At 38.6% G+C, this 26,853-nt stretch overlaps 1 protein-coding gene across 13 annotated transcripts; it reads right to left on the reverse strand.

The window, feature by feature from the left end:
• Positions 1-3,639: 3,639 nt before the first annotated feature.
• Positions 3,640-25,354, reverse strand: LOC104603919 (uncharacterized). 13 transcript variants are annotated; one of them, XM_088899821.1, is made up of 8 exons: positions 25,114-25,351; positions 24,513-24,757; positions 23,664-24,062; positions 22,983-23,498; positions 22,386-22,580; positions 22,141-22,295; positions 20,891-21,001; positions 4,101-15,390 (listed from the first exon to the last, which is right to left on the reverse strand). In XM_088899821.1, the coding sequence occupies exons 2-8, from the start codon at positions 24,663-24,665 to the stop codon at positions 15,195-15,197; spliced, it is 1,725 nt and encodes a 574-aa protein (XP_088755947.1). In that variant the 5' UTR covers positions 24,666-24,757; positions 25,114-25,351; the 3' UTR covers positions 4,101-15,194. The 13 variants fall into 13 exon arrangements, with proteins under 13 accessions (XP_088755946.1, XP_010266394.1, XP_010266392.1 ...); XM_088899820.1 differs by having other exon boundaries at positions 3,640-4,156; positions 22,141-22,274; positions 22,983-24,062; positions 24,513-24,753; positions 25,114-25,346; XM_010268092.3 differs by having other exon boundaries at positions 3,640-4,156; positions 22,141-22,274; positions 22,983-24,062; positions 25,114-25,346.
• Positions 25,355-26,853: the final 1,499 nt, after the last annotated feature.

The raw sequence follows: 26,853 nt of genomic DNA on the forward strand, positions 1-26,853 counted from the left end.
ATGAAATTGCTTTACATGTTCGTTTCATATCATATATTCATGCTGCTGAGCCAAATTATTTATCGTCCCCGACAGGATTGAAGCAGTCTTCTCGCGTTTCGAATGACCAACCGAGATTTTTTTTAGGGAAAATTTCTGATGAGTACTCTGTACTTTGGTTCAAGTGACAATTTGGTCTTCAAACTTTAAAATGTGATAATTTAATATTCAAACTTTCAAAATGTGACAATTCAATATTTGTCTACCCGAACTTTCAAAATATGACAATCCAGTACCTGCCGTTGACCAGTCCGTTAATCAGCCATTAAGTGATTTGAAAAATAAAAAATGCCCTTCAAATGCCATTTAATTCTCTTTATCAACCATCCAAACGTTGACAAAAAGCTAAACAGTCCCAAATGCTAGCCTCTTCTATTAAAAAACATTGGTCATTGTTTAGAAGAATCTAGAATTTGAGATTTTTATTTTATTGTCAATGTTTGGATGGTTGATAAAGAGAATTGGATGACATTTTTAGGGCGCTTTTGACTTTTTAAATGTCACTTAACGGATGATTAACATACTGGTTAACAGCAGGTACTAGATTGTCTCATTTTGAAAGTTTGAGTACTGAATCGTCGCATTTTAAAGTTCAGGGACCAAATTGTCACTCAAGCCAAAGTACATGGTACTGATAAGGAATTTTCCCTTTTTTTAGCTACTAGAAAATAAATAGCAACTGGAAAATAAAACTTTTCATATAGCTAAAATATAAGGCTGCATTTAAAAAGATGCAAATAAGTGTGAATGCAAATGTGCAGAGTGTAAAACGGTTCATATAATTGCAAAATTGGGTTAGTTTTGCACTAACAAATTTACCTTCTTGCCAAACAAACTTTTAGCTGTAATGGATGCAAACATGAATTCCAATAAAGCATATGCTTTTTTTTTTAATCAAAAGCCCACTTGAATGCAAATTTACTTCTTTTTTATTGATGCACCTTTACATCTTATTATCAATGTAAATATGCATTGGTCTGTCATTTGTCAATGCATAAATGTAATGTTGACACAGGCAAAAATGAAATAGAGTGCAAATTTACCCTGAACCGGGATTTAGACTCTATTTGTATCGTTTCTAAATGCAGCCTTAGGGTAAAAAGAGGAAAGGATAATTCACCAGTTCAATTAATTATTGGTTGACGACTAATAGGCTTTTTAAAGGCAAATCCATTATTATTATTTTTTTATTTAGTTTCCTTTTTGTAGACCGTCGTGGATTGATCACATAGTATAGTGGTGTGTAGCACCTTGTTGTATAGGGGCTTTTGCCTTTTCAATACAATATAATGCATGGTTTTTAAAACCGACCTGGAGACCGAACTGGTCAGGGGTCCGGTTACTGGGTCGAACAGTTTGATCGTTCGACCCGAATGGTTGGCTTGTTCTGACAAAAAAGAAAAGAAAAGAAAAGAAAACCGGTCAAAACTGTTTAAACGGTTTTTATAGAAAATCCGATTTTGGGGAAAAGCGGAACTGGTCACCTGACTGGTTCCCGGTTTTTCCGGTCCGACCATCCGATCCGGTCTGGTTTTGAAAACCATCGTATAATGACATTACCTTTCCACAAAGAGATTAGCAGAAACTAAAAAAAAATTCTTTGAAGGAGCTGTGCAATTTAAGTGGCCCAATAGATTAGCAATGAACCAATAACCATAAAAGCGACCAAATTAAATAAACGAAATAAACACTGATTGAATCGTATTAATTATAATGAAAAATAGATTAAAGATATGCTACGTGACTTGTTAGATAGAAATAACCATTAAAGGAAATGGCCTCATTGATATAATAAAAGAAAAAACAATTTAAAACACAGGCCCAAGATATCTTTTTAACCTCTCAACATGAAAGCAAAATAGCCATTTAAGATTAATGATAAAATCATGTAGCCAATTAAAGCAACAATATAATATACATTTGAACGCTAAATTAGCATTTCATAACATGTTTCACAAAACGGGATACTATAGTCCCCTAATATACAACCACAATGGGCTACTCTCCATTGTTTAGCCCCATAGAGCAGAAACACATCAATAAAACACGTTCTTCTATATTAAACTTATAAAATATGGGCCACACTGGAGATTGAACTATGTTCCAAAACTTGTAATTTTATGAAATTTCAATGGATGGAAATTGTTGGGTGACAATTGGTTAACAGAAGTGGACTCTTCCAAAACTTGGAGAATTGATATTTGAGTAGGAGATGGCATGGATAAAAATATCAATGGAAGGAGTCATCTAAATGCATCAAATACGAAGGTAAGGTAAACGGTCAATTATGATCTACTTGGGCCAAGAAAATCATGGATTTTTATAACTCTTGGATACCTCAAGTTAATTTTGTCAATTAATGGCAAAATGTCTTCGCAACAATCAACCGAATACATGGATCATGTTTTAGGAACCACTTAACCTGCAGGTCATCTAATTGAAGTTCGAACATGTATGACTATGTTTAATTGATGGGTTCTACAACATCTTTTATTTTTTAGAGAAATAAATCAAATAATTAAAATTAAAAATACATTCGGTAGAAGTACTGTACTTGCTAAGTTGCTATGCAACTCTCTAGCAAGATGTTGGAATGCTGGAACGGTGGAACCTAAGGTTAATGGCGTCTGATTTGTCCTACCCGATCAGCAATAGTTGTGTGCTTTCCAACAATCAGGAACGAACATGACAAGAGAGAATAATGGTTTTGATGAGAGAAACAAAACTGATTTTAGCCTTGAATAAACTCCTTTGAACACACAAACACGGGACGAAACCTCTTGGCATCAGTGTATTTTGAAAACTTTTAAGCAAAACACTTTGCATTCCATTTGCAACAAGTGCCCAAAATATTCTAGTTTTTCTATCTGCCTATTCTGCTGCTCTTTTTAACATATAAATGTGCTTTTTTCACAAGGTATTCTCATAAATAAAATTGGAAATGTGAAATAAGGGTCTTTTGAATAAGGGTAAAGTTGAAAATAAAAATCAGGGTGTTCGACGAAGAGACGTTGATCATTCTCATTTTTAATAATGGGGTGTAATAGAAATTGCCTGATTCAGCCAGCAAGCACTATGTGCATTCTTTGGTTTATTTATCATATGCCCAGTAACACAAATCATCAGCTTGATTCTACCGTTAAAACTTGGGGAAAATTAGCACAAGGGTATGATTCCCAAAAGACTAAAAATCCCCAGGCCAACTAGGCAGTGCAGAGAACTCTTTGGACAAAAAAATAAATTCTTTATATTTTTCTCATGTTATTCTGATTGAAATTAGCTTTTCAGAATGATGTTGGAAATCTAAATAAATGATAAATTTAATGAATAATAAAATGAAAATAGAAAACCATAAATGTAATTTGGAAGCCTGGTTTTGTATGAAAGTAACAAAAAAGGAAAATAAAATTAAAAGAAAAAAAAAATTCACCATTGATGAATCTCTCCTCGACAATAATAATAATAATCAATGAAAAGTACTGGATGTCTAAAAGTCAAAAGAGGACTGAGGGGGTATAAGTTGCAACTAGAGGAAATCACTTTTTTTTTCAAAGATTTTGATCCACAATACAATTGTAAGTGAAAATTTAGAGGTGCCCATATCAGCAATTGTTTTCTAAAACTTGCTATAAATTAGATTCAGCAGGGCCCTCTAGGACTGTTACAGTCCTACTGTAGGACAGCATAGATGACAATTGACAAATCAAAAACATCTTTGAACACTTGAGGAAGCAAAGCTATATATTAAACAGATTTTGACAATGAACCTCCCTAAATGAGATGTTCTAAGCTCCCATTTTGTAGCAACGGCAAAGAGCAAGCAGCTCCGTCAATTTCTACCTGTGCTGGATTTTTATCTGGCCAGAGCAAACAAGGAGATGCCTTAGGCAGAAGTAGACTAAACTTCCCAAAGCACCATGAAAGAAGCCATCATTCTGAAAAGAGATGGGATGCACTTTGCCCATCAACAGTTATGGTCTTCAAGGAACGTAAGGTCCTTCAGGACTATGGATATCATGGTGAGAGCATTTGGCTCATTTTTTTTTAATCTCAAATTTCCATGGATGATGGCAACGAATCAGATCTGCAAACATCCCCACGACAAAGTGGACATACCCTGCAAGCATAAAGGGATATACGAGTATCTTTAAAAACATAATAAAATAAAAGCTTTTTTTTTGAAGAAAAAATAGAAGTTGTAGGCACGCTTATTAGCAGCATTGATGGTTTGATAACAACAATTGGGATACAACTATCTAGAAGGATAACACTCTTTAATTAGGAAAAGTTTTTCCCTCTATAAATCATTTCACGTTTTCATCTGTTATGTCCCCTCTAAAGGAGACCAGGTATACTTCTGGGAGGGTTTTTGGTGGAGAAATGAACCCTTTAAATTGGAATTCCCTAGATTCCCCCATTTTTTAACTACAAAAACCTCAATAACAATAATAATATAAGGCTTGGTCCTTGTCTCCAGATTGACCTCAATAACAACAATAATACAAGGCTTGTCTATCTCACTTCACATTGTTATTGATCAAGATGATCTTCAATGGGATTTGGATTTTGGTAGAGGACAAAGATCTTAAATTTTCTGAATGCCTTCTGAAACACATTCTAAGTGGTTATAAGACAGATGAATATAGGCAAGGATGAAAAACACCACATAAGACAGATGACTTGACCAGGGAGTAAGTTTAATTCAGGTCAAGGTCTGCTAGTAACAAACAATGCTAGACACGTCAGTTTTCTGCCACCTTTCTTCCAAGTCCAACACATTTGAGTGTTCAAAATACATGCACAAGTGCACTTTCTCATGTGAAGACAGATGACATAAAACTGTGATGCCACACATTGTTTTGTTACTAGCAGACCCAGACTCAAATTCTATTGGGATTTGGGACTGGGGACTAGTCCTATGACTGACAAGGGTTGCAAAAAAAATAGATTACTGTGTAAATTGAATTTACTGGGTTGCTAACAAAATTTCTAATCTGGTTACTACACACATACACACACACCTTAAACAATTAAAGAAATAAATTAAAGAATCTTTTGTCACTTCATTTCACAACCCCCACAATCAATTAGTCACCAAATTCTATAATATTAGGTTGCTTTCTTAGGCCAATAGCCAAACAAAATAGGATTAGCAGAAACAATAGCTGTTCAGTGGGCTGTGGTGGAACCAATGATAATGCCCCACACCAGTTAAAATATATTGGGTCCACAATCATTCAACCTCTCACTGTGAGCCCTATGTATTTTATGGCTTGCGTGGGGCATTGTCATTGGTTCCACAACCCACTACACAGCCATCACATTCAGCTAATTTGAATTCGAGCCAAACACTTAGCAGGCTCCAATAGACAATATCAACTCCCCCAAAAATGAAATATACTAGATATGACACGTGAAACTGCAACACATAATGAAATATACCATACAATCCTCAGTTCCTCACAATGTTTGCATAGCAAGCTGATGATCCAGCATCAGCAGTCAGCAGACTACCAATCATAGCTTATAAGGCACCAAGGTGACACTAGCTAAAGGAGGCACCTTGTTGCCAAGGTGTCACCTAGGCAATGGATTTTTTTCTCTAAATAAAAAAGCCTAAATAGAGTATCTCCCTAGGTTCATTGCAACCAGAAATCATCTTTCACTCGTAATTATGAGTAATCTTCATCAAATAGGTATTAAATTTCATATTAAAATATAGAAAATCAACATATTCATGAGAAGAAAAAGAAGAAAATAAAAGGAAGAAGAAGAAGAAGAAGAAGAAGAAGAAGAAGAAGAAGAAGAAGAAGAAGAAAAATTGATTGGATAAAAGTTTATGTTCTTCCTTGTTTAACAGTTCAGGTTATGAAGTCTTCAAGAGTTTAATACAACTACACAGACATGTGTTGATTGTAACCCTAACAAAAAGAAAATAAAAAAGAAACTAGTATATAAACCCACATAATGAATAATTTAGTGTAATAATGTATTTTATAATTATGATCTTAGAAAATAAAAAATACTATATAGCGCCTTGAACAAAAAAGCTATGAGGCGAGGTTTAAGTAATCTCCAAAGATGCTTTGTCACCTAGTTGTTGCTGCATCACCTTGACAACTATGCTACCAAGAAGCACCAACCAAACACCTCCATTCTGGGGGGATTAATATTGCCAACTCACTTGCAAATACTGTACCATGATCACCATGAAAAAAAATGTAGAATGAACTTGTTGGATTAACTCATTTAGCATTCTCCTTAGATAAACCCTTGAAACTCCCCGGGACCCCAATAAAAAGCATTGTTTACTAGTTACATATATTTTTTATCAGTAGCACATAATCAAAGGAGTGTATTAATAGAAAATATTAAAAGATAATAAAAAAGAAAAAGGATACAAACACCCCTGCATAAAAAAAAAGGATCAAAGGGACCAAAAAAATATGACAGACCCATCTCACAGAAATTACAGAAACATAGAATCAGAAGCCAAGATTCCCAAGCCCAATGCCCCACAATATAGTTCAGCACTTCCAACCTCCTCTCACTTTAATCTATACACTTAGATCAATTGCTAATCTGGGAATCCATCTGAGAAAGATGTTTGCTCTAGCAGCCAAAGATAATGCATCTCTAAAATAGTGCCTTAAGGCACAAAAGGCCTTCAGTGTCAGAGGTCATTCAACCAATTACAACTTGACAATCTCATTCCACCTGCAGATTGTTCAGCTCCAAATGAGAAACCAAGCCTTGATCCATGAAGAGCATTTGTGCTCTAAGACGGTTGCTTTTTATAGATCCTCAAAAAACCATTAAGATTTTCCATGGATGACCTCCATCACTGCCACAGGAACCACGACTGATAAAAGAAGTTATATTTCATTTCTAGACTAAAGAATGAAGGGGGAAGCTTTTTTGGTAAAGGGGAAGAGATTGCTAGATGCTTGGTGGACCATTTTAAATATATCCTTTGTATGCTACCGCCCCCTAGACTGAGAATTGCGGGTCTAGATGAACCTCAGTTTGAGGGAACCCAGAACCCCCACCTGGCCTTTTAGAGAAAGCATTCAAGATCAAAGAGACTAAGAGGACAGTGTATGCTTTGGAGAAATCTAAAGCCCCTAGCCCAGATGGTTTCAACTTGGCATTTTACCAAGAATGTTGGGATGTGATTAAGTTGGACCTATTAGCAATTTGTAGAGAGTTCCATAAGAGGGGTATAATCAACATTTATACCAACTTCACTTTCATTGGTTTAATTCCAAAGGATAAAGATGCTATCTAGTATCTACCCTAGAGATTTTAGATCAATCAGCCTTATTGCCCTTACTTATCGTCAAAACCCTTTCCTTGAGGTTAAGAGAGGTCCTCCCCACCTTAATTTCACCTATTGAAGGGGCTTTTGTTAAGGATAGACAGATCATTGATCAGAGTTTGATTGCTAATGATGTTTAGAAGAAATGAGAAGAAGTGACAACAAAGGTTGGGATTACGAATTAGGTTTGGAGAAGGAATATGCTCTGGTAGATTGGTCCTTCCTAGATGAGGTGTTGGAGAATCATGGGTTTGAGGGAAGAAATTCAGATCAGCTATCAACACACGGTCCCAACAACATCCCAACCAGCTATTGCAGCCGTACATCGGAACATCTCCCCATGAACGACAGGGGAGATGTTCCCAATATGCAGCTGCAGTGGTCTGGTGGGTCATTGCTGGGAGCGTTTTGTTGGTGGCAGATCCCTATCCTGAGGAAAGATGGAGGAAGTAAATTAAAGGATTTACTAGTACTAAATTGGTTCATTTCTCAATCTTGATCAATGGGGTAGTCAAAGATTTCCTTAAAGCTAAGAGGGATTCAGAAAAAGTGATACTCTCTCTCCCTTTCTCTTCAGTCTTCATCCATTGGGACACTGATTATTCACCTACAGGCAACAACTTATGGATGATATCATATTATTTTGTGAGCATATGAAGGAGGAAGGAGCTAGGGGAACTTGGAGCCTTTAATAAGGTGAGTGAAATTAAGAGAGTATCTTCCATTTTGGGTTGTTCGAGGGGAGAGTGGCCAGTGGAACACTCCAGGTTACCTGGTAATCTTAGGTCGTTTGCTTTTTGGTATCTGATTATGGACAGATTTTCAAAAGAGTTGGTGGCTTCAAACAAGTCTTAAATCTATTTGGAAACTAGAATCACACTAATTAAGTCAACCTTAGCAAACGTTCCCATCTATTATTTACCCACCTTTAAGATTCCAACCATGGTTGGGACTCTGACTGTCTTCAAGAGCTACATTAGCTTTCTTGTAGAAGTCCATTGCAAGTTTGTTACATTCTTTTCTGAGTTTTATTCACAATGACCTTTATTCTAGTAATAAAATCAAACTTTGGGAGGACCTCAGGGGGATGATGTGTTCAAAAATTTAGTATAAGGTGTTTATTTTTTTAACATATAAAAAATTTAGTATAAACACCTTTAACTCTGGTGTTGAGGGAACAGCGAGGCATAGGCAAATAGAACACAAAAAATTCCAAAAGTCAGCCCCTAGCTCTGATCGACAGACATAATCCAACTCAGGAAAGATGAATACCCAATCTGCAACAGATATTCTGATGGTGCCACAGTCTTCTCAATCTTCCATCATCCCCACCTTCTATCCTACTTTTGAGAGCACACAAGGGTCCCAAATTGTCACTAATCCTCCAGAAATACTACTTCATCTTTCCTCTGGGATTGGGGGAGTTTTCAGGAATGAGGAAGGGATTGTTATTGCTCTGTTCTCTGGCCCTATTGGAGAAGGAAACTCTATTAGGGCTGAGATCCTTGCAGCTTTGGAAGGGGTTCAAAGAGCAAGGGAACTAAATATCAGTCGGCTGATTTTGGAAGGTGATTCAAAGGTGGTGATTAGCTGGTTGAAGAAAAATGACAGTGGCTTGTGGAGTTACAATAATGAAAAGAAAAAATTCTTATGGCTATGTAGAGGAATTGAGATACAATACAGCTAGGTGAAAAGGACTGTTAATTCTTTTGCAGATGGGTTGGCCAAGCAAGGGGTGAATAGGGAGGCTATTTTTTGGGCTAATTTTTAATCTTCTTTCATTGTAATTTTCTGATGGGGAGATAAGACTCTTTATCTCCCCCTTTTTTGTACCTAAAGCTTCATAAGTCTTAATAAAGTTTCTGTTATTGATCCAAAAAAAAAAAAAACTACTTCATTCAGTACCACCCAAACATCACAACTCAAGCCCCAAAGTGAGCACTGTTCTGCTACAAAGTGGCGTATCCCTTATGCTTCTGTGCTTTCCTCATGGTTACATCCGAACTCCCTTGTGTTCTCACTTCTCACTCATCCTTTGGCTCTTAGTTTGGTCATTAAACTTGTCTCCCTCAATCGCAGTCATGGACACATCAGAGTTAGTAGCAGCCTCAGCAGAACCACAATCCTTCAACTGAGCAGTATAAGACGAGGAGTGTTCTTCAAACAGAATCTCCGTACTTAAATCATCCTCATTTAACCTTTTTTGAGCTTTGTTCGAATCAAGACTTCCAATGCTGGAGGGTTGGTTGACTTCCTCACCGCAGTTAGTTTCCAAATTTTCCTATTCACGGTCTTCATCAAAGTCCTCCCTTAGAGCCCTGTTATATTTTGGGTTTGGTCTATCTGGAGTAATCGAGTTTCCTTCAGACAGCAGCCGTCGAGCCATCATGTTAGTTTTTTGACCTCTAGGATTTCCCATATAAGCTTCCCAAGATGAGGAGGAGCTCTACTTTGCCGTTGCAACCTTCTGTTGGGGGGAGGGTTTCCAGCCAAGGGGGATGGTGACACACCACAAATACTGTCCCCCAAAGGAGCAAGGCACCTGACTCATAAAAGGGTCACGTGCCTCTAGAACCACATTATTCTTTGGCTGAACTAACCTGACTCGATCCTCCGCCCACCCCACATTGCCCAAAATTTTAAACATTACTGCCTGTCCACTTAACTTGTTGGGCACGGTTTCTCCTGTTGACAGAGCTTCTACATATGATTTCCTATCTGTTTGATCTTTCAGCTTTGAGATCCACGGCTGCTCTAACAAGTAAAATAGCTGATTTGCTTTTCCCTGAAGAAATTGTTGAGTTTCCTTCTTAGGAAATCCCTTGTAGTGTGCCTTTGACCTTCTCTTTGCCACATGGCACCACTCACTATTTTTGCCTTCGCGACATCTCACCCAACCATCCACGTCGTCATCATCGTCTTCCTCCCTCCTCTCACGCCTGAGTGTCGCTTCATCTCCTGACGCTAACCATCCCCTATACCAAAGCCCGTCTGTGAGCTTGGAACCAACTCCAGCTTAACTCCAACAATACGAAGCTTTGTCACTTTCAAATCTTTAATATTAAACACCTCTAAGACTGAAGCGACTCTGTGGAACGTTGCTTCCTTCCACAGGTGAAAGGACAAACCACGAAGCCAGACAATAATAGGTCCTCCTTTCGGCAACCACTTGTTTGACAAGGGACACCAGTTATGAATTAACACCCAACCTTCAACAGTTTCAAAGCTTAAGGTATCTGGTTTCTTCCCCCGAACATCTAGAATTGCTTTATCTTCATCAAATGACCTTACAATTGGAGGTGAGGTTATTTTCATCACCTCTAGGACTTTTTCTAGAGTCTTTTCCCAATTAGGGTTTGGTGTTCCAATTGTGATTACGAATTTCGTTTCCCAATCTTCTTTTTCCTCCAACAAAAGATTTGGTTCCACAGAGGATGATCAGACTGAATCAATCTGATCACCAATCAAATTAGCTTTCTCCTCCACGGTCTTTTTCCTTTCCTCTTTTTTTTTTTATCAGCAAAAGAGAATTTTATTTGAAATTAGGTTAAAATAAGGTTTTACAGCTTTGTGTATGGGAGTAAAGCACCCACACTTACAAATTTCTGTCCCACTTTACATTGCAGCCAAAAACAATTGTTGCCTTAAAGCCCCTTGTTTAGCAAGATAATCAGCTAGCCCATTTGCAGTCCTTCTAACCCATTTGAATTCAGCCTCTACCTCCCTTGCAACCTTTTCCACTTCCCTTATCACTTGTTTGAAGGTCCACGAAATACTTCTATTGTTTTTAGCCCAAGAAATGATCACCTTGGAGTCCCCTTCAACCTCAATATGCCTCATTCCTAGTTGCTTAGCTATCTTCATTCCTTGTAGCAATGCCATTAACTCAGCTTTTAGAGAATTGCCCATGCCAATTGGTCCAGAGAACAAAGCTAATATTCTCCTTTCAGAATTTATGATTACTCCCCCAATACCTGACAGTCCCAGATTTCCAAATGAGCTTCCATCAAAATTCAGTTTAAACCTGTTACCATCTGGAGGTTTCCATTCTATCCTTACTTTCTCTTTCACTCTTGAGGATTTTGCTACTTCTGTCCAAGATCTTATAATGTCTATGATTGAGAAATCTTGAAAGATATGCATAGATCTTACCTAGTGAGCTACTTTAATTTTGATGGTGTCAATTACCTCCTTCATTGTTCTACTCCTGTCCAAAAATATTTTGTTGTTCCTTTCTTCCCAAATCACCCAGAAAATAACTGCCTTTGTAGCTTTCCACATAACCTTCCCTCTTTTTTTTGGTTGACTCAAAAAATCCCTGTTGAAGAGCCCTGCCACATCTTGAGGGGAAACCCACTTGCAACCAAAGAGAGTACAAAAACGGTCTTTTTCCTTTCCTCTGCATGAAATCCAAAATGCTTCGCTCTGCTCTCTTCTCATTCAAACTCTTTTCCAACTTCTCTTCTTTTTAACTTTGAGCATTCACTGAAATGTTTCAAGTCCCCTGATAACTCCAAGAACTGCTATAGAGCTTCTATCATCAACCCCCATCCCTTCTTGTTTGTTCCTTTTGGGATGTAGACCAACGGTATTTTACCAGACCCAAAGATCCCAAAAAGTGTCACGTAAGCTCCTTTTCGATTTTCCAATAACTCTGCCTAGTAAGCAATGCTATCAACTTTGATCGAGACCTTCTAGTTCACTTGCCTTAGTAAATGTAACACTCCCTCCAGGAAACCCTTGAACCAAAAGGGACCATTGCCTTTTAGCAAGATTGTTGCCTTCAAAAGTTCATTAATCTTCAAGATTGAACCCCTTCTCGTTTTGATCTCCTCCAGTGCAAAAGACTTTGCTTCAACCTCGAATTTCTGTCTCCATCTGGTAGCACGAGCAAAAGACCTCCTCCATCTATGAGTTTGTTTGGACAATTTTCTATGGATGATGTTATCTCAGTGGCTTCAGCAGTTCGAACCAGAGGAAGAAAAGGAACAATCGAATCTGATAGCCTAAGCCCTATCAGTCGACCCTAATATGAATTAGCCTCTAATTAGTTGTACAAAGACTAAACTGCCCCCCACTTACGTATGGGACAAGAAGTCTCTATTAAAACTGTCACATAAGTACATAACTTAACAGAAATAAAATGACTAATCTACCCTTATTCGGCTAGCTCTAACACTCCCCCTCAAGCTGGAGAATGTATGTCATATAATCCCAGCTTGTTACATATATAATTCACTCTCCCTGAGCTTAAGCCTTTTGTAAACAAATCTGCCCATTGATCACCTGAGCCCACATGTTCTGTGCTTATCTCTCCAGTAAGGACCTTCTCCCTTACAAAGTGGCAATCAATCTCTATGTGCTTTGTTCTCTCATGAAAAACAGGGTTAGATGAGATGTGGAGTGCAAGTTGATTGTCACAGTACAATTTCATAGGTCTATCCATGGAGAACCCGATTTCTTGTAGGAGGTTCCTCAGCCATACTAATTCACATGTAGTGTGTGCCATGGTTCTGTATTCGGCTTCAGCACTGCTCCTTGCCACAACCGTTTGCTTCTTACTCTTTCATGTCACAAGATTTTCTCCAAGAAATGTGCAGTAACATGTAGTAGATCTTCTATCAGACACAGAGCCTGCCCAATCTGCATCTGTATACCCAATTACTTCATGTCTTCCTCCTAGTTTGTACAATAACCCACGACCTGGAGCTCCCTTTAGGTACCTTACAATTCTAAGAACTGCATCCCAGTGAGGTATCCAAGGGTTCTACATAAATTGACTCACCACACTGACTGCAAAGGAGATGTCTGGTCTCGTGATAGTCAAATAGTTCAGCTTCCCCACTAACTGTCTATACCTTCCAGGATCATCAAATATTTTCCCTGTATCACTGCTCAACTTAGCATTTGGCTCCATGGGAGTTTTAGTCGGTTTTGCACCTAACAATCCTGTTTCATCCAACAGATCAAGAACATATTTTCTTTGGCACAGGTTTACACCTTGTTTTGATCTAGCAACTTCTATACCCAAGAAATACTTCAATGTCCCAAGGTCTTTTGTTTGAAAATGGTTTTGCAGAAAGACCTTTAGTTTATCGATCCCCAATTTGTCACTACCAGTTATGACAATATCATCCACATAGACCACTAATAAAATCTTTTTGGCTTCTGAATCATAACTGAACATCGAGTGGTCAACCTGGCATCGTTTCATTCCAAAAATCTTCACCACTTCACTAAACTTTTCAAACCAAGCATGAGGCGATTGTTTCAACTCATAAATTGCCTTTTTCAATCTACACACCTTACCATCCTCCCCCTGAGCAACAAACCCAGGTGGTTGCTTCATATATACCTCCTCCATAAGGTCACCATGAAGGAAGGCATTTTTAATGTCAAGTTGAAACAAGGGCCAATCATACATAATTGCCAAGGAAATTAAGACACGGACAGAGCCAATCTTAACCACTAAAGAGGTCTCCATATAGTCCACCCCATAAAACTGTGAATAACCTTTAGCAACAAGTCTGGCCTTCAGACGCTCCACACTACCATCCGGCAAGTATTTAACAGTATACACCCATTTACAACCCACAACATGCTTACCGGGAGGAAGAGTAATGAGCTCCCACGTTTGAGTATGCTGAAGGGCAAAGAGTTCCTCCTCCATTGCCTGCCGCCACCTAGGTGAGCTAAGAGCCTCTTGGACATTCTATGTATAGAAATAGATGACAACAGTGAAACAAATTGGCGATGTGAAGCGTAAATGCGAGAGATTGAAACAAAATTGGAAATGGGATGGAGGGTACAACTACGTTTACCTTTCCGTAAAGCAATGGGAAGATCAAGTCCTGAAGGCTCTGGGACAAGAGCAACAACAGGATCTGCAGACAAGGTAGAAGCTGGAGGAGGAGCCGGTGTCTGTCGACGAGTATACACGTGCCGGATTGGTGGTCGTTCAGTAGGGATATGCACTGGAGGAGGTGAAGGGTCAACGCCAACTAGAACAACCGGAATGGGATCACAGACTGGAAGAGGAAGAGAAAGCAAAGGTAGAGACACCGATGCTTTAGGTCCCGAGAAGAAGGGGACAAACTCAAAAAAGGTGACATAAGGACAGACATAGCACTTCCGAGTAATGGGATTGTAACACTTATACCCTTTTTGAGTCCGAGAGTAGCCAAGAAAGACACTTAATAGAGCATGCATCCAGCTTGTCTATCCCATGACTCAGATTGTGAACAAAACACACACAACCAAAGATGCAGGCTGTTAATGGAAAGGGAGACAAGGTGGGGAACAAAATAGAAAAGGGAGACCGACTATGAAGAATGAAGGAGGGCACCTGATTAATAAGGAAACACGCAGTAAATACAACATCACTCTATAATCGTTTAGGAACACTCATATGATGAAGAATAGACCGAGTAGTTTCAAGGAGATGACGGTTCTTTCGTTCAGCCACCCCACTTCGTTGAGGAGTGGATACACACGAAGTTTGATGAATGATGCCATGTTGTTCTAAATACTTTTGAAAGGAAGTAAGTATTCACGACCGTTATCTGAACGAAGAACTTTGATTGGAATACCAAATTGTGTACGTATTTCAACATGGAATTTTTGAAAAATGGAAAATAATTCACTCATTTCTTTCATTAAATAAATCCATGTCATCCTTGAACAATCATCAATAAAAGTGACAAATACTTGTAATCATTATAAGACTATTTTAATCGGACCCCAAACATCTGAATGAACCAAAGCAAAAGGACTCAACATACGATTATCAACTCTAGGACTGAAGGGAACCCGACGATGTTTCCCATAGTGACACGACTCACACTGTAAAGACAATAAATGACTCAAAGACGGAACCAATATCTTGAGTGCCTTGAGAGATGGATGTCCAGTCGACAATGCCACTATAGAGGAGTGAGTGAAGTCTGAAGTGCAACTGACGATCCACCACCATCAAGGTAATACAATCCACCAGCCTCATGCCCCCCACCAATCTTCTTCCTCGTCTTGAGATCCTAAAAAACACAAAATGAAGGGAAAAATGTAATAGAGCAATTAAGAGTCTTGGTTAATTTACTAACAAACATAAGATTGAATGGAAACTTAGGGACATATAGAACATATGATAAAGAAAGAGAAGCCGTCTCAACATTACCAACACCACAGATGGGAGAAGAGGAATCGTTGGCAAGGGTAACAGTTTGAGATGTGGAAGTTTTAGAGAGGGAAGAGAACACACCTGGAGTCCCGATCATGTGATCTAAGGCTCCAAAGTCAATAATCCAGGGAGAGGGTTTGGATGCCAGACAAGCTATACTTGAGTGGGTAAGGGTGGTTGTAGTATGCTGTGAAGTAGCTTGGAGGAACCTCTCATACTCCTTGCGCGGTACACCCACCATCTCCTTCCCGAAAACAGATGTAGATGTGGAAGGTGTTAGATCTGCCTGTTGGTTATCACTGACATCAACCCCACCAGCTACTGCATGATTAGCCCATGTAGAAGGAGGGCCATGGAGATCATAACAAACATTCACCGAATGTCTGTCCATGCCACAATGGGTACATTTCCTTGTAGAGTTACTTTTTCCTTTACCATGACCTCCCCCCGACTCACGACCACCACCACGACCAAATACGGAACCACCACGACCTCCTCAGGAAGCATGTCCTCCCTCTCTAGTACCACATCCACCTCCTCTGGCTATCACAAATGCTAACCTGTCGAACTATGGGGATTCTTTGTAGATCCCAAAGAAATCCTACGAAGCCATGCAAAAACTTCCTCAAGTGTAGGAAGAGTAGAGCCTCCCAATATTTGGGCCCTAACTGATTCATATTCTGATTGAAACCCCACTAAGAACCTAGTGACATCTAGTTGTTCCCTCTGTTGTTGTTGAACCTTAACATCTAGAGTGAGGGGATGATAGACATTGAGTTCATTTTTGAGGTTCTTCATACTGGCATAATACTCTTCTAGGGTTTTATTCCCTTGCTGCAGATTGAAATACTCCTAATAGAGCTGATATACCCTTGTAGTATTATCCTACCCAGAATAAAGCTTCTTGGCATGTTCCCTTGTGTCCTTAGTTGTATCTAAGAACATAAAGTTGGTACTTATTTTGGGTTCCATACTATTCCATAACCATGTCATGATTTGAGCATCTTCCTGTTCCCAGTCATCAAACCCTGGAGAGTCAGTTGATGGTTTATCTTCCTTCACATGTTTCACTTTCCTCTTTGCCTTGAGGAAAACTTCCACTGACTTGGCCCATGGCACATAATTCTCACCATTAAGTTTAATGGAGGTCTTCTGCACACCCAAATAATCGGAGGGGATCACCACACTCGGTTTCTGATCACTAAAATCATCTCCCGTTGCTGCCATTATGTCTCCCCCACTGTTATCTCTAATGCTGAACTCTTAGTCACCAACCAAATACTACAACAGCCAAGGCAACATTACAGCAATCTCTAAACTCAGGTGATAGGTTCACAACAAGTCACAATCAGTCATCACTGTGCACAAACTATCATTTAGATTAAAAACAAAAGGTAAACCAACATTCAGACAACACCAACAAGGCAGAAAATTGATGTAGGCAATTCGGCCATTCCTTCCGGCCCCCCCCCCACAAAAAAAAACAACTTTTGTTCTTGCTCACACCACTACTGATTACACAGAGCCATAAATCACCACTATAGTAATTCAGCAACTTACTAACCACACACAAGCCCTCTTGAGGCTGCTCAATAAAGGGTGAGCATCAAAAGCATCATCACACAACCATCTCTGTCCCACATGGTACAGGTCTGTCTGACCCTTTTTTTTTAGAGGTCACTACCAGTCCAAAGACATCAACTACAACACTACAGTAACCCTTACACCATTCGGTCACTGTAAACACAGCCTGTTCTTGGGCCTTTTGCCAAGAACCAAGGCTACAAATAACCTAGTTCTTTAAGTTCTGATCAGTCCGAGCAGATATTGAGGGTTTTCCAACCAGAAACATCAACAACACAAAAAAAAAGGATAACCAACCTTGATGGAGAGCTTCAGTCGACCATCCACTTATTTCTAGAGTTATTCTCTTGAAAGGCAATCAAGTTCTGAGCAGAGAAAGAGAGGCCGAAGTGTTCTCAGACCTAGGTCGAGTCTGTGTTCTCCATTTGTAGTCCGGAGAGAAGAAAAAGAAGTCACGAATACAAAGGAGCAGCAGTCACGAGCAGAGATTTAAAGAGCAACATCTTGCTCTGATACCATGTTATCTCAGTGGCTTGAAGAAGAAGAACCCAAAGACATCAACTACAACCAGAAACACAAAAAAAAAGGATAACCAACAACACAAAAAAAAGGATAACCAACAACACAAAAAAAAAGGATAACCAACAACCAGAAACCCAAAGACATCAACCCAACAACACAAAAAAAAAAGGATAACCAACAACCAGAAACCCAAAGACATCAACCCAACAACACAAAAAAAAAGGATAACCAACAACCAGAAACACCAACTAGAAAGGATAACCAACCCAAAGACATCAACTACAACCACTACAGTAACCTTTACACCATTCGGTCACTGTAAACACAGCCTGTTCTTGGGCCTTTTGCCAAGAACCAAGGCTACAAATAACCTAGTTCTTTAAGTTCTGATCAGTCCGAGCAGATTTTGAGGGTTTTCCAACCAAAAACACCAACACCACAAAAAAAATAGGATAACCAACCTTGATGGAGAGCTTCAGTTGACCATCCACTTATTTCTGGAGTTATTCTCTTGAAAGGCAATCAAGTTCTAAGCAGAGAAAGAGAGGCCGAAGTGTTCTCAGACCTAGGTCGAGTCTGTGTTCTCCATTTGTAGTCCGGAGAGAAGAAAAAGAAGTCACGAATAGAAAGAAGCAGCAGTCACGAGCAGAGATTTAAAGAGCAACGTCCTGCTCTGATACCATGTTATCTCAGTGGCTTGAAGAAGAAGAAGAAGAAGAAGAGGAGTCGAATCTGATAGCCTAAACCCCATCAGTCGACCCTAATATGAATTAGCCTCTAATTAGTTGTACAAAGACTAAACTGCCCCCACTTAAGTATGGGACAAGAAGTCTCTATTAAAACTGCCACATAAGCACATAACTTAACAGAAATAAAATGACTAATCCACCCTTATTTGGTTAGCTCTAACAGATGACATTATAAGAAATTGGAGATTTTTTACCAATAAAAATTTGGAGTTTAGTAGCAGCATGTTCACTAGACAAGCCTTTAGTTTCATCTCTTAGATTACCTCCTCAAGAGAATGTGATAAAAACAATGTTTTAAAAGTGCAAGGAGAAAAAAAGGCATAGGGGCCAATTTGCGCCTGAAGTGCAAGGCGCAAGGTGAGGCGCGCGCCTTTTTGAAGCAAGGCGAAAAAAATACAAAAAAAAAGAAGAAAAGTTAAAAAATGTTAGAAATTAAAAAAATGCCAAAAATGGGAAAAATAAAAAAATGTTAAACATAATATTAATAAAAAATATAAACTTAAAATTTAAAATAAATGTTTTAAAAAACCTATTATCTTAAATTAAAGCATAACATGTAAAGCGTATTCAAATGAAAATAAAAAAATTAAACATATAAACATTTTAAGCATGTAAAATCCACAATCTCTTTTTTTCCTCAATTGCATTACTTCAAGTAGCTAATGTGATGTAAAACATATTACATTCCTGATTCTACGAGCCACCTATGTGCCACGCCCCTTGAGGCAAGCCCAAACAAGTCCATGTTAGGGTCTTAAATTCTTAGTTGTCACACAAAAAATAATGATTTATAATGTTAATTGCTTTTCAAGGAGATATTTTATTAGGATGAATGAATGAACAACATTAGCAAATAGGGGGTTCTCAGAGCATGCCTAGGCGCACCAGCTAAGAAAAATAAAGGGAGCCTTTAGCACAACCCAACCAATTTTACAAGGAACCCCTTCTCCCCATATCTTTAATAGCATATTCTACGCTTTGTCCAAAATTACTTTTTTTGATAATAAAATAAAATTTAATAAACAATAAAAAAGAAGGTACAAGAAAGGTGACAAGAAATCACCTGGAAAAAACAAACAAATAAAAAACCTCCAAACTCCCCATTCTTAATAATTCTTAACATCTCACCAACTGAAACCAAAAAACAACCATCAAACACTGTTCAACCAACCAAACTCTCAACAGACCTATGACTGAATAGCAAACCATGCCACCAACTCCAAAACAGCTCTTCTTTGCAAACCCCTCCCATCCCATCAAAGAGTCCCGGTGTTTTACTAACTTGAACTTCCTGCTCAACATTTTCTAACTTTTTTTGGTAATAATTCTAACTCAATCTTCTTTTCAACCTAACTTTGTTAGGAATCACCTCAACCACTACCTCTTGCTTCTTTAATTCTTCATCATTATCTTTAGTAGCTTTCCCTGATTCACCAACACCATCATCCTTGAATTCAACAACAGGAACATTCTAACCTTACACCCATAGTCCCATTGACTCTTGTCTACTTGTTGCAACTTCCAATCAGATTACAAGCATCTATCAGCAGCCATGCCATATCACTTGTTGCCCTTTGCACCCTTCCTCTTATAAACCTTGTTCAACCTATTTACAAGGGCCTACCCGGCTACCCCACAAAGACCATCTTTCAGGCAAAAGAAGACTTTGTGACCTAAATGATAATTTTTTGATCTCTTTGGTTTTCCAGAGCAGGTAGTATTTATTTTTTTATCTCCTGGGCTCTTCAAGGTCAACAGATCTGCTCGCTCTACTGTTCTTTCTACCCAAAATTGGACCCAGTTTTCCCACCAACATATCAATGACACTTTCTGAATTGTAAGGATGCTTTTCAGAAGAGACAAAAACATATTTCCCACTATGTATGAAATCATCATCAGTACACTTGTTTTTATTAAAAATACCTCCCTTCTCTCCAACATAGTGAAATTCTCGCAAATTCCTTTTCAACACTGCAGAAAAATTTCTGTTTTCATTTGGAATAATCTTGTCAAACTCAGGTTCCACTCCAACCTCTTGCTTAGAATTTTAAACTCTGATAACGAAATCAGATTCCTCTGACTCCACCCCTACTCTTTCCTAATTAAGATTAGACCATTTTTCCTGTTCAACCTAAATTGTTACTTCAAAGCAATAAAGGATTTTTTTAAGGTACCCCCAAAAGAAATCATGACATCTTCTGTGCATTGTAGGTGAAAAATGGTTGCCAGTTTTCCACCTTGCTAATTCATTTTGAAATAGCCAATCATTTCCAACTCTTTTTGCCTTTGAAAAACTTATTAAGAACCCCAGTTACTAGTGAAAAAGGAGAGAGAGATAGTTCTCCTTGCCATAAACCTCTAAAATTGACAAAAGAACCAGCTTGCAATCCTTTCTGAATAATAATAATAAACAGTAATGCAAATATTTATTGATAATCTAGATATTAAATCAAATTTCCTCAAACAAAAAATATCAAAGATAACTTCTGGTCCATGTTGTACCTGTGAATCTCCTTAAGCCACTTGTCTACACATGTCTGGTGAAATTCATGATGGCAAGGCAATATCCGCATGCTATCCCCTTCCTCATACTCCACAAGGCATATATAACATCTGTAAATCAAACAATACACAAAAAGAAGAGCAAGAAAAAAAGAGAAGTGAAAAAATAAGTATCATGTTATTGCAAAGAGGGAAAAAATGTAATGAAGTACCTGCTGACACAAGAATATGTCCACAACATGTTTACAGATGAAAGCAATCTTGTAACAACATAAGTGAAAATTAAGCAAAGATAGGTCCCATGAGATATAACAAATTAAATAAACAAAAGACTACTTAAAAGATAAGCTTCTCTCGACCCAACTAAGCCTTGTCCAAACCAATATGAGATCATCTACATGAATCCTATTCCACAATTCTTTTCTGTTCAGTGCTATATTCATTGTTATGTTATGAGCCTTTAAATTATTTTTCTTTACTACTTCAACCCATTATTATATAGAAAAGCTGAGCTTCAACCCCTTAAGTGCCCTGCCCCTTCTTATTTTCAGAGTTTTTTACTTTCTTTTCCTAGGGCAATCTTCTTGATGAAGACTGTACTTTTCTCATGAATATATTGATTTTCTATGCTTTGATATGAAGTTTGTACTTATTTGATGAAGATTACTGTTAATTATTTTTTTGATAAGTAAGTTTACTATTAATTATTAGTAAATAATGATTTCTATTTACCATGAAAACTAGGAAATTAGCCTAATATTCAGTTATTAAAAAAAAATCCATCACCTAAGAACTCCCTTGTCACCTACTTTCATCTTCATGACTTGACAATGATGATTGAAATAACTGAGTTGATTAAAACAGTTGAGTTGTTTATGCATTTAAAAGTTCCTCCAAATAACTTTTGCACAACTGTTACATTTAAAACAGTTGAGTTGTTTATGCATTTAACAATTACAATATGCTAAGTCAATTGCTCCTAACAGAATAACTTATCTATTGTTAACTTTAAGTTTTTAATTGAAGATGACACATATACAGAAGAACTTATCATATTACTCCCTAGTAGCACAGTATGGTATTTTAGCAAATTTGAAGAAAGGAAATGAATGATCTTTCCAATAAGTCATGATACCCCCTCCCTTGTGTAAAACTGTAAATAATGCATCAAATAATATATACTCTTTAGTCTGTAAACATGCTACAGTAAATTAAATGCATAACAAATAACAATACATGCAAATACTTACTGTGCAGCCTCTTCATTCATATGTTTTTGTGACTTCATGTATATTTTAACAGGTATTGATTCTACAACTTCCTTTGGTGCAGGAACAGAGCCAATCGAAGAAACAGAAGGCCGGGAAGATAAAACCACAGATTGCTGGTGAATTTCATCCAGAACCTAATTAAAATAGTTATAGAAGCCTGAACTTACATCCATTAACAAAAATGAGAGAAGAAAGACCTTGAAAACAAAGAACAACAGTACTACCTCAAACAATGCTTCTGCTAACATAACAATCCTTGATATGCTAGCTCTGGCACTGTTATCATCATCTGGATTGGTGGAACGGCCATTTGTTCGGCAGGAACAACGCCCTGTTCGATGCTGACCTGCCAAAATACATGACCTCTCATGTCCAGATAAATTTTCAAAGCGGCTACCAAGCCGCTGCAGTGCACGGACCTGTACTTCAGGAAAAGGAGAATTCTCTTAGGTATGCTAGACCAAAAAATGCATAAGAGGAAACTGAAAAGGATTTCAGTTAAAATCATAAGAACAGTGCAACAACAGTGTTTTAATGCAGGCCTTTCTCAGAGCATAAAATGGACCAGTTGACAGGTTTTAGGGGGGGATCTTCTCAACCAAAAAACTCATCTAACCAGATGAATTCCATAGCAAATCTATAAATTCAGTTTTTTTCTGCCTATTAAAAGGAATTAACAGACAGGATAATCCGATAAGAATCAAGATTTTGCTAAAGAAGGCCCTAGGCAGGCCAGTCAAATGGTGGGAACTGAATGCACTAACAATGCCTTAATAAGAACTGTTGCTATATGTCTGCTAGGTGCAAAAAAGTTAACAAACCTGTGATCTTATTCTTCTTCTCCTCTCAAGAAAATCAGTTCTACGCTCCAAAATGTCATGATATCTGGTGTCTCTTGTTCTTGAGGGCTCTACCTCGTCATTTTGAATGCTTTCAACGGAGCTTGGCATACTGGATAAAGGATAATTAGATGAAGTTGTTGGTGTTTCAGCATTCCTGTCAGAGGCTGATGTCCCTGTTACACCATCCCAGGCATGTCTCCCACTCCCCTGGCTAGAATCTCGAACCTCACTGTCTTCGTGTAGACGACCAAACAATCCATCAGAGATTGAGGACCTGCGAAGAACCCTGTCACGGAGCCTGCCAACACTCATTGTTCGGCTAAACCGGACACTTCTTTCAACTGGTTCTCGACCTCCAATTCGTCTATCTGGATGCCTTGTTTCAATGCTCTCTACCTCTGTATGATTCCTCTGAGAATGCCCATTTACATCAATTCCATTTCTTGTGTTCTCATTGTTCTGAACAACATCCACTGTGGAAATGATTTCATCATCCTGCAAATGAACAGAACCAGAGGCTGAAGAGTCTAATTGCACACCAGAAGAAGTAAATTCATGTTGTGTTGCAGGTAGTCTATTAATGGTGCATTCAGGAAGCAAGTCACTCCCTTCATGAGTTTCATTGCTGCTAACTGAAATATTGGCAGGACCAGTATGTACATGAAACCTTTCTTCACTGTTGGAAATTGTGAGGCTTGTAGAGAAAAGAGGATAAGCACTTGATGACCCCAAGCTAGATGCTCTGCTTAACCTAAAGCTTATATTACCAGGAATGAAACTAAAGCGGGATCGAATGCGATTTGAAAGGTTCAAGGATCGACCAGAGGCAGCTCGGTTAGAGCTGCTACCAGATCTGGAGATGGTATCAGCAACACTCTCTTGACCCCATTCATCGAGCTCATTGTCAGAAGAGATTGAAGGCACCTCATTAGATGCTTGTTGTTGGACCTTCACCTTCCCATAGCATTCACGTTCCACTTGATCAGAGTCTATTCCAGTTTGGTCTGTATAGGTATCATTGTTCAAACTCCTATTTTCCTTGTTCCGATGATCAGAGCTCTGAAAGTGTGAACTAATATTATTTCAGTTTCTCGAAGACCCATTTAAATGCACAATCCAAACCAATTACTAAACCAGCATAAGAAAAAGGGGAAAAAAGATTTTAAATTACCAATTACCACTAGCATCGACTAATTGCACCGATATAAATATATAATCCTTACTGAGTATAACTCTTGGAAAATACATGCAAGGTTATTTCAAGTTCGTACTCCAGCTCTGAACTGAAGCATCACGTATCTAAGATTTAAAGTATGAAATGAAATGACAACCAAACACTGCTGCATGTTTCATCAAACACCTCCAAAGCAGTAGGAATTTTCAAAGGAAATCCCATAAAAGAACAGGATTTTCAGTAAAGCGTATGCTATAGAAACAAGATCCATAATTCGAACAGAAAGATCCCAAAACGAAAACAAATTTAATAAAAAAAAGGAAGAAACCACTCACCTCTTCGCCACTGTCGTTGTCATAAGATCCAAACGATCGGCCCAGACAGGAAGGCTGGAAAACCCTAGCTCCCTTCGATCTCGTCCGACGAACAGCCTTAGACGACGACGGCAACGACGCTGCCGCGGCATCTTTACTACTACTCGATCCCATTCCACCTTCTAAGGATTCAAATTCCACTTAAAAATTAAAATGTAGCTCTGACCCACCAAAGCTCCACCAATTTCCCACTGCCAGAACCCTAACTTTAAATTTTCCAAAAAAAGGAAAAAGAAATCAAAACAAAACCCAGTTCAAGGACTAGGTTTCTTGGAAACCCATCAAGAAACTTATTGCAAAACAAATTAAAAATCAATCAACAACTAAAATCAAACCATTGCTTGCATGGAGGAAAACCGATCAGGCTCTAAACAAGATAGAACAAAACGCGCTCTTATTAACGGAACTTGATCCAGATTTAATTGGGAACACTTATCGATAAAAAAAAGAGATTCAAACTAAAGCAAGAGAGAGAATAGATTGATGATGGACGGTTGGTGTTTTTTGAATTTATCTTCTGCCAAAAATAAATGATTTTTATTATTTAACCTTGTTCATTTACCATGGAAAATTAGGAATCTATGGTGAATAACGCCATTTTCGTCCGAGTGGCATTGCCCATTGCAGTGATGTTAGAGCAGGACAGAGACAAGAAGCCGAGTTGCAGAGAAGACGGACTGACGTTTTTGTATATCCGTTTTTCGTTTTTCGCATGCTGTTCTTCAGTCTTCACGCACTCGTTCCTGTCAGAACGGGAGCACGGTAATGGGGAGGACGGAGGACGAGGAGCTGGATTCCCTACCTTTTCTTTGGTGGTGAGTGTGGGCCCCAAACCAACTCGATCGGATGGATAATTCTCCCCAGTTGCACTTTTATTTTTATATCTCGTGGAACTTTACATCACTTTGCGCCTTTTGCGGGTGGGCCATGCTTCGGGCCCTCAACGAGATGGGCCCAGGCTGGTCAAAGCCCAGCGGCAGGTGCTACCCTTGTTTACTTGCTGAAGGCCCAACTAGTTCCAATGGGCAGTGGGGTGGATTTACGAGCTCCAATTGATGGTGGAACTGTTGCTTACTTATTTTGGGCCGGGATCACAATAGTAGTTATTTTTGTTTGGGAAACAAGCCCAAAGAATAAACACTAATTGAGAAGTTCAAGTTAAATTTTTAACTGCTTATTTCCTTTTTGGTCTATAATGGCTCGCCACATCATTCTTAAATTACCTATACTATCCCTGTTTAAAATAAGTGTGCTTTCACCAAACGCTCATAAACACTTATTTTTCAAATAAGTGCTCCCAAACTTAGCCTTAGTATGTAGTGTAACTAACAATGACAACCGTCTGATCAACTTCAGCTTAGATTTTGGCTGAGAGACCCATATGTTGGGCCTATAACAGCCCAAGTTCGGCCCACTGATATTCTACAATGAAAATAGCTCAACCCATTAACTAGCTATTATTAAACCTTTTATGAAGAACAAATTCCCGAATACTTGCAGTGGGAAAAGGAGTCAAGGGTCAGAAAGAAAAAAATAGGTGTGAAGCCCAACCCCAAGATTGTGATACCACAACTTGTAGAGTTCAATAAAGGTGTGGACACGCATTTAGATAGTCAAGTGATTTTAAGAAGAAATGCAAGAGACCCAAAATGATTCACGAGGCAACATGGATGGGGGCCAAAGAGGGCCCATGTGTTCCCCTCTTGACCCTGCCTATCCGTGAGATGAGTCAAGTTGCACTCCAGAAGCCCTTGCCACATGCCCAAATCAAAGTCCTTTTTCTGGGAAACTTTTAAAGTTAAAAAGTTGAAGCTTTGAATGGTTAACATCAATTGGTGAAAGCCAGAATAAGTGATAGGATATAAGGCTGCATGGGGCCAGGGAATGAAAAGGAATTCCGAATACAGGGGATTCTCCATCAAGTGGGTCATCTCCATGTGCCCGTTTGGGAGGGGGCAATTCATGCAGCGGCTTCTGGCTTTGCACCGAAGCTTCTTCTTGTGGCTTTTCCAAAGCAGCTAAACCAAAGAGTGTGAATGACCTGATTTGGCACTGTTTCTAAAGTCTTTGGCATTTCGATTGTTTATGCTCGTTTTTCTTAGGATCAATGACCCATCTCCACTTTTTTTTTTTTTCCTTTCTTTACACCCATCTCCACTTGATGCACTTAATCCAACACAAAGTGATGTGCCAAAAGATTTTTCTTCAAAAAGAAATGTGTTATGCCATTTCTTTGTTATTTATTTATGCCCAGTAAGCCCTTCTCTTAAAATGTAAGTTGCTTGGCTTCTAATCTTTGTTC

Source organism: Nelumbo nucifera, chromosome 3 (assembly GCF_055504915.1).
Source record: "Nelumbo nucifera cultivar China Antique chromosome 3, China Antique-T2T, whole genome shotgun sequence".
In the NCBI taxonomy this organism is placed as follows: domain Eukaryota; kingdom Viridiplantae; phylum Streptophyta; class Magnoliopsida; order Proteales; family Nelumbonaceae; genus Nelumbo; species Nelumbo nucifera.